General features: G+C 43.2%; 1 protein-coding gene across 1 annotated transcript; it reads left to right on the top strand.

Moving 5' to 3' along the window:
- The first annotated feature begins 929 nt into the window (after nt 1–929).
- On the top strand, nt 930–8,264 carry LOC104926637 (zona pellucida sperm-binding protein 3). The gene is made up of 11 exons (XM_010740541.3): nt 930–1,454; nt 1,530–1,632; nt 2,077–2,195; nt 2,282–2,400; nt 3,489–3,592; nt 4,279–4,456; nt 6,118–6,235; nt 7,009–7,100; nt 7,291–7,385; nt 7,809–7,940; nt 8,108–8,264. The coding sequence occupies exons 1-11, from the start codon at nt 1,053–1,055 to the stop codon at nt 8,233–8,235; spliced, it is 1,590 nt and encodes a 529-aa protein (XP_010738843.3). The 5' UTR covers nt 930–1,052; the 3' UTR covers nt 8,236–8,264.
- Nucleotides 8,265–8,593: the final 329 nt, after the last annotated feature.

The raw sequence follows: 8,593 nt of genomic DNA, 5'->3' as shown, positions 1-8,593 counted from the left end.
GGCTATTTCACCTAAATGCAGGTTATACAGTAAGTGTGGGTGGTTGTACATCTTTCCAATGCAAGGCAATACATTTGTTGACTCCGATCTCACATCTGAGTTTGTTTTTAGTGACTTCTATCATAAATATGTCACCCATATTGGGCATGGTTATTCCTGTAACGTCCTTAAAACACAGTGAGCACTGAGGTCCAACATGTCCGCAGAACATATGTTTTAACGTTCCCGTTCCACTTTTACGTCTTGGGCTTTAAGTGGAATTTTGTGGCGTTTAAGAGGTTAAACAGGCCGCTGCCACGACTGAATGTCTCACCTGTGCAAGATTTATAACAGCTCCGTCTGATTGACACGCTGCTGGCTCAGGTTCAAGAACACGCCCCCCTCCCACCCTACCCTGCTTCCTGTCACATGTCACGCACACACACACACATACATTTGTCGGCGGTGACATTTGTGAGGATGATCATAAATCGCAGTTTTTTTATGGGAGACTCTGCTGAACTCTGCAGACTACTGACCGCCGTCGCCTTGACATTCAAGACCAAAACCCAACTCCCTGAAAGCGTTGATTGATTTGCCTCATGGGGGCAGTGAAAGCCACTCACTGTTATGGTCAGGCTTGTTTCTGTTTATAAAAGTCTTTGTTCATTAGCATCATGACAAGTGGAGATTTGGCAGGCGGCTTTAAAGCATTTAAAGAATTCCCAATATCTTAACTCTGCCGTGAAACCTACACACAATTATTTAAATTGAACGATTACTTTTTTTCTTTTCTTTTTGGCATAAAGGCAGTGTTGAAGCTCACTAAACAGCTTGTAAATTTCACCTGCACAGCCAAGCAGCTATCATCCAATCTTCAGCTCTATTTAGTGAAAAGAAAGAGAGGAAAGGAAAGCTTCAAAGCTTGAATCCTCCAGGCTGGAATCCAATCAAGTCATTAGGAGAAGGTGGGGCCTGAGCCAAGTTCCCATAACTTAGTTCTGGTTGAAAGCCAAAAGCAGCAGTACTCTCTGAAAACACCAAAAACTCAGGTTTTTGTGTGATACGTTGTGATGGGGTTCAGAGAGGTGCTTTTGTTAGGGTTTGTGCTGCTCCTCTCAAGTGGAAATCTCCGTGCTGACACACAAAACTTGGGTAACTTTAGCGAGAATGAGACTTGGAAGCAAATCCCAATAACAACAAGATTGCCACAGACAAGAGATCATCATCCAAACAGCACTGAGTACAGTAATCACCCCAGATCTCCTGTCACCTACCGGCTCAAGATCTACCAGCTCAGGGATCCGGCTGTCAGCGAACAAAATCCGCTCCGGGCTCTTATGGAGCAGTTGCAAACTCCTCAAAACCTACATGGATCAGAGCAGCTGGAGCCGATGGAGACTTCAGCAGTTCCACCTCAGCAGTTGTTAGTACCAGGCCCAGATCTGAACCCACCTATCAAGCGGGAATCAAAGGTACTTTTCTTTTGTTTTTTTGACTTCCACACAGCTTTGTTGATCTTCAGTCTAATTAAATCTGGATGATTGTAGGTGCAGGTGAAGTTTGAGCAGTGGGTGCCTGTGACGGCCGGGAGCGTGGCAGCGCATTGCGGTGAAGGAAAGGTCACCGTAGAGGTCCAGCAGAACTTCTTGGGTAATGGCTGATGGTTACTTGTTTTGAATTGATCCACTGTTGGTGGTGTTGCGGGGGAAGATTGTCCATTTTGGTCCCACTTAACATGCTTTCTGCTCTGATGTCCGAAAACAAAAAGGGTCAGGTTAGAGACCCAAATTGGAAAATTGAATGGAACGGTGAAGATGGGACACTCAGTGCTGATTACTGCAAATGGCAGAGACTATGGACTCGGCGATCAATATTATGTTTCCTCTTATTTCTTCACTCTGAAGAAGGAGAATTGTGCATGGCCCGGTTCGGTGCTCAAATGCTGACTTCACAGCGATGCATTAAGAAACCTTTTTATTTGTCCTGTGGCTGAACCTCCACTTGCTGTGAGTGTTATTGACTAGACAAGGAAAAGAAATGGCCTCGGGTAATGGTCCTTATTTAAGCTGCAGCCTTTTCCTCTTTTGTTCTTAGGGAACGGTCAGTTGATCCGTCCAAGTGATCTGACCTTAGGAGGCTGCGCCGCACTCCACACCGCTGACCACATCCTGCACTTCCAGACGGAGTTACAGGGCTGTGGCAGCACAATGACGGTGTGTGTGGCTTTCTGACTTCCTTCTTCTTCCATCTTGTGTGTTTTTTTTGAAAATCGCCCTGACTGCTTGGTGTTTTTCTTCAGATGACCGAAGAAGCCCTCATCTACTCCTTTTCTCTGATGTACTCCCCAACGCCCATTGGCAACACCGTCATTTTAAAGACCAACCCTGCTGAGGTGGTAATTGAATGCCACTATCGAAGGTAAAGCCCCCCTCAGCCTGCCAAGTCCAATTCTAGCCCCGCTGTTAGTGGAGATTATTCAGCTTATCTGCAGCTTTTCAAAGTACTGAATTTGGTTTCCTCCAAAAACAAACAGCCATAAAAGGTACTAAGAAGCCACATTATGAACCAACATCTTCATGTTTTTCTTAGTTTTATAGCAACATTACTTCTAAAATGTTTTGCCATGTGGTTGCAGGCTGCCTGCAGACATAAGGCTTTTCTTTAGTGAGTTTTCAGTCAGCGTAGGAGAAGAGACGCATAGAAAAAGACGAGACGCAATAGGGAGAGACGAGACGCAATAGGGAGAGAGACGAGACGCAATAGGAGAGAGACGAGACGCAATAAGACGAGACGCAATAGGAAGAGACGAGACGCAATAAGACGAGACGCAATAAGACGAGACGAGACGCAATAGAAAGAGACGAGACGCAATAGGAAGAGACGCAATAGGAAGAGACGAGACGCAATAAGACGAGACGCAGTAGGAAGAGACGAGACGCAATAGGAAGAGACGCAATGGGGAGAGACGAGACGCAATAGAAAGAGACGCAATAAGACGAGACGCAAAGAAAGAGACGAGACGCAATAGGAAGAGACGAGACGCAATAGGAAGAGACGCAATGGGGAGAGACGAGACGCAATAGAAAGAGACGAGAAGAGATGCAATAGGAAGAGACGAGACGCAATAAGACGAGACGCAATAGGAAGAGACGAGACGCAATAGGAAGAGACGAGACGCAATAGAAAGAGACGAGCAATAGGAAGAGACGAGACGCATAGAAAGAGACGAGACGCAAAAGAAAGAAGAGACACAAAAGATCACATTTATTTACTTGATTACACCATTAGGGGTGTACTGAAAACAGCCTTTATTGTCGACACTAGTTTCCCTTCATACTTTGACCATCAAAAATAAACTGCATTCTTCTTGTCATATTTACCGCTGTCTTCCTGCGTCATGTTCTCCTCTGTCTCTCCTCGTGACTGCGGTGTTCTTCCCTGACGAACGTCTCTCTAGTGAAATGCCCGTCCTTCCTTTGTTTTGTTTTTTTTAATTGCCCTCGCAGGAGGCATTATGTGAGCAGCGACGCCATGAGTCCTTCCTGGAAGCCGTCTGCCTCCATCGTGTTCGCAGCACAGCAGCTAAACTTCTCCCTGCGTCTCATGACAGGTGGGGACACGTCAAAGCACGACAAATGTAGACGCTGATGTTGTTCCAGTTGTTTTTTCTTCTTCTTTTATATTTGCAACAGACGCTTTGGCTAATTTCCCCAGCGACTGCTTTTAATTGCAATCACTCAAGGCCTCGCGGACTTTTTTTTTTTTCCCGCCACTGTTTAAGATGCTAAACGGCGAGTTGATAAAGGCGAGGGGAAACTTTTTGATGCATGGTGATGAGCTGAGATTACATGCCTCGTAGGCTGCAGCTGACCCAACAGGGTCTCACACACACGATAAAATGATCAATAAAAAGCTGATTACGTTTTTTCTAATTAATTCCACTGTAGATGCCGTCTTGAACAGAACTTCAAACCATCTCCCGTGATTCACTTGCAGAAATGAGCGCTTGCTGTAGGAAGTTATGGAGGAAATTATGAAAGTTTTAAACTAGTTTTTGCAGGCGCAGACCCTCTTCTGTTTCATCTCCAGGTTAATGATGATGCTACATCTGTAATTCATTTATATCTTCTTTAAAGTACTTTTCTCTTATTGTTACAGTACCTATATCCTATTCACTGCTCCTGCACTGACCCACTCTCCCCCACAGGCATCATTTCAGTTTCATCTAATCAGATTGATGGCCCCGGCATTACTTTTCCTTTCCTCTACTTTTTTTTTTCTTCTGTATTCGATTAGAGGACTGGCAGTCACAGAGGCCTTCCAGTGTTTACTTCCTGAGTGACGTGATGCACATCGAGGCGGCCGTCCTCCAGGGTCACCACGTTCCTCTGAGGGTCTACGTGGACAGCTGCGTGGCCACCGTGAACCCCGACCCCAGTTCTGAACCCAGATATCTCTTCATCAGCAACCACGGGTGAGAAGTTGCTATACTCTTAATTCTGCATAACTTTAAGCCTTAATATACAGACCCTTTCCAAAAAATTAGAATATCATAGAAAAGTTGACTTATTTCCATAATTCCATTAAAAAGGTTAAACTTTCATATATTATAGATTCAGGGATCCACAATTCAAACAATTTCAAGGATTTATTTGATTATTTTTACATATTTTGGGTTTACAGCTCAAAAAATCCATGAAAACAGGAATTCACAAAATTAGAATACTGTTAAGAAATCACCATTTACTTCTCAGTTTTTGAAGAAAAAAAGAAAGAAATTAGGATCACATCAAAATATGGTACTTTCTAAACGATATGTCAATGTTCAATACTTGGTTGGGAATCCCTTTGCCTTAATCACTGCCTCGATGCACCGTGGCATTGAGGCAATCAGCCTGTGGCATTGCGTGGGAGTTATGGAAACCCAGATTTCCTTGATGCTTGCTGTCAGCTCTTCTTTGTTTTTGGGTTTGGTGGCCCTCATTTTCCTCTTGATAATACCCCCATAGATTCTCAATGGGGTTTAGGTCTGGCGAGTTGGCTGGCCAGTCAAGCACTGTGATGGCATGGGATTAAACCAGGTTTTGGTGCTTCTGGTGGTATAGGCAGAGGCCGGGTCCTACGTTGGCTCAGGCTCAGAAGTGGCTTGACCCGAGGAACCCGACAGTTGTAGCCCATCTCCCGGATGCGTCTGAATGTGGTGGTTTTTGAAGCTGTGACTCCCACCACATTTCACTCTTTCTGGATCTCTCCCAGATTCTTGAATCTTCTGTCTGATAATCTGCTTAAGTCCACGGTCATCTCTTATGCTGGTGCATCTTTTCCTGCCACATTTTGCCCGTCCACTAGACTTTCCATTGATATGCTTGGACACAGCACTCTGTGAACAGCCAGCCTCCTTAGCTATGAACTTTTGTGGCTTACCCATCCTATGGAGGGTATCAGTGATGGTCTTCTGGCCAGTTGTCAAGTCTGTCAGGTGCTTTGAGTTTAGTAGATGATTAGTGTGTGACACTCAGTTAAAAACATTCATGCCCTGCAAAATCTGGGCTGATTTCTTCACAGTATTCAAATTTTTTGAATTCCTGTTTTTGTGGGTTTTATGAGCTGGAAGCCCAAATTATGTAAAAATAAACAAATAAATCCTTGAAATTGTTTGAATTGTGGGCCCTGAATCTATAATCTATGAAAGTTTAACCTTTTTAATAGAATTATGGAAATAAGTCAACTTTTCTATGATATTCTAATTTTTTGGAAAGGGTCTGTAATTTGAACAAGTGAGCTCTATAGAAATCCACCCTCAGTACTGTTGTCATGAACAGGGAGATTATCTATAGAGACCAAAACTTTTTGTACCAGGCTGTAAACATGTTTTATTTCTGCTGTGAAGTTGGACATTTGAACATGGGGACTTAGGGAGACTGACTCACTTCTGGAGCCAGTCGCTTCTAAATCTAAACATTCAAGTCTTAGTGTTTGTCTAAAAGAGTCAGCTAGTCATAATAATCGGGATTTATTGATACAGTTGCGTATCATGCTGTAGCTTTTATTGTCCTGTGAAAAGTTGGGTCTTGCTGTACTCGCATTTTATGAATCCTGTGGTTCTGTTTTTCTTTTTTCTTTTTGCCATATAAGGTGTTTTAGTGATTCTAAGCTGACAGGAGCCAAGTCTTACTTCATGCAGAGGAGCCAGGAGGATAAACTTCACATCCAGCTGAAAGCCTTCAGGTTCCACCAAGATCACAGGAATTCAGTAAGTACAGCAAGTACGAGATGTGTTTATACAGTTCAGGACTACTGATCATGTATCACGTAGTCAGACATTTGACATTTTTTTCTTCTATTCTCTGTTAAAGCGCTCTGATCACAGTGGAGAGATGTGACCGGCCAAGGTGTTGCTTTAATATTTCTCTTTCAGCTCTCATGCTAAGTTGGCACATAATGTTTACTTTTAGTAAGCGTTGCTCGAAGGCCGTAATACCTTTTCAGTTTCCATCTGTGCTTTAAGTTCAAACACTTCCAGTGGAGGGAATGAACGAGCTCTCTTAAACCCGACTGACTGTAATATACTGAAGGAGCTGTGATGGTGCCAGTATCAACACCTTTTGTGCGTCTGTACAATCAAAGCTTTGGATGAATTAACTGCCGAGTACGAGGTTAAGCTCCTGAAATTCAACAGACTGCCTTAAAGTTAATTAGAGGACTTGATTGATTTGAGGGTTTTGGCAAAAATTATGGTTATATATGAATACATAGGCCCAAAAAGAAGGGGGAAAAGTACAGAAGGATGTCATGGAGCAACTCCAGGCTGAATAATTTAAGTCATATCTTAAATTCTCTCTCAGAGAGTGACTGGAGGTGTTGAATTACATCTTTCCACAGCTCTGGGTGGGGTGGTGAGATCTCCTGCTTCCAGTTTTGCATGAAGAAATGGCAAAATTTGATCTAGTGTGACGTGATTTTAGATTTTAAGATGTTATTCATCTAGTATTGAAGCAAACATCCACAGCACGTTTCATCTTACAGCTCTACATCACATGTCACCTGAAAGCAACAGCGCGCTCCGTTCCCATCGACTCGCAACACAAAGTGTGCTCGTTCCTGACTGAAACTAACAGGTTAGTCCCCACAGACATAATTGTTTGGTTCATTTCTTTTTATTGAGCTGATTTACTGTATACGCAGGCAGTCATCTGTTATTCTCTAACAAGCAAAAGTTTAAGCGTTTCTTTCCACTCTGATGCTATAATAAAAAAAAAAAGATGTATCCGGCCTCTGTAACGGAACACGTTTTGTCTCCGGCCACAGATGGGTGGCGTCAGGTGGAGACAATAAGGTGTGTAGCTGCTGCGAGACCAGCTGCGGTGAGCAGAGGCGGAAACGAAGGCTCGCAGCAGATGCTGGTATAACAGTTTACGGAAGCAACACCACATTACACATCTCTAGTGCTGTCATAAACGTAGTTTATATGCAATACTTTTTTTGTAATTTGATGCCCATATGTCATTTTTTTTTTTGCCATAAAGTTTGAAAGTACCAGCCTCACTCATTATATTTAAAATTAACTGGGAATCATTGCAACAAGGAGTGAAATGTAACCAGCCCCAGACTAGCAAATGAGCAGTATTTCCACCCATATTTAGACTTGCTTTCATTTGGCACACATGCTGTTTACGCCCCTTTAGAGGATTGATTTTTAAGCTGATCCCTTTTTAATTGTCTAACCAATCAGTCATATCGTGAATGGTTGAGTCAGTTGGCTAAATAGGCTTAGATTTACTGTTGTTGTTGTTTCCTCTCCATCCTCCCCAATATTGTACTTGCAGGGCTTCTTCCAAATCTGCAGTGGGAAGGGATGGCCGCTTTGGGCCCAATCCTTCTGGAGGAGAACATCCTGGAACAGGAGCTTCTTCCAGAGCCAGCTGCTCTGCACCAGACACATGAAGTGACTCGAGCAGGTTAGGAAGGCACCAGTGGTTTTCACACACACATTTGAAAATGCATTCAAATCCACTTTTTCCACTCGCGTCTCTTTTTTTAATTAATGCTGCTAAACGCTGTAACTAATGGGTCGGATAATGTTGTTGTTGATAATGTCTTCTGCTCTCCGTCCACTCCTCCTCAGCCTCTTATTCGTCGATAGCCCTGCTGTGTGGAGCGGGTGCAGCGTTGGCCGGGGTGTTGCTAGTCTTCATGAGTGCCACCGTTCTCAGCAGACTGCGCAAACCCACTGGACATGTTGTTTGCACTTGATTCAAGACAATAAAGCATTTGTAACAAAGCCTTTTTCGTCCTCCAGAGCAGAGACAAGTTTGTTTTTTTTATGCTTTATTATAATTTAAAGTCTCAAATGACTCTGATCTGCTTCAGATTTCTGCTTTTAACAGTTTTGTTTTTGGAGGTTAACTTCATATTTCCCTGCAGGACATGTCTGTTCAGTGTGTTGTGTACTGTATTCTATATGAGTTAAATGTTACAGGCTTGTCTGGGTTCAAAAAGGGTTAATCTGTAGTGTCCAGCATTGCAGAAAATGACCTAGGCCATAAAAAATATACTGTGTACACAATGAGGCACTCTATATTGCTCTATCAATCATCTTGCCCGAGGCACA

The sequence above is a fragment of the Larimichthys crocea genome, chromosome XIX (assembly GCF_000972845.2).
Source record: "Larimichthys crocea isolate SSNF chromosome XIX, L_crocea_2.0, whole genome shotgun sequence".
NCBI classification, from domain to species: domain Eukaryota; kingdom Metazoa; phylum Chordata; class Actinopteri; family Sciaenidae; genus Larimichthys; species Larimichthys crocea.
This window is presented reverse-complemented; position numbering and strand designations above follow the sequence as displayed.

What these genes read in the sequence shown, in the direction of transcription:
- LOC104926637 (XM_010740541.3), top strand. Translation starts at nt 1,053, where the DNA reads ATGGGGTTCAGAGAGGTGCTTTTGTTAGGGTTTGTGCTGCTCCTCTCA. An exon ending in GGTCCAGCAGAACTTCTTGG is followed by an intron (nt 1,633 to 2,076) that starts GTAATGGCTGAT and finishes TTTTGTTCTTAG; the next exon opens with GGAACGGTCAGTTGATCCGT. An exon ending in ATTGAATGCCACTATCGAAG is followed by an intron (nt 2,401 to 3,488) that starts GTAAAGCCCCCC and finishes TTGCCCTCGCAG; the next exon opens with GAGGCATTATGTGAGCAGCG.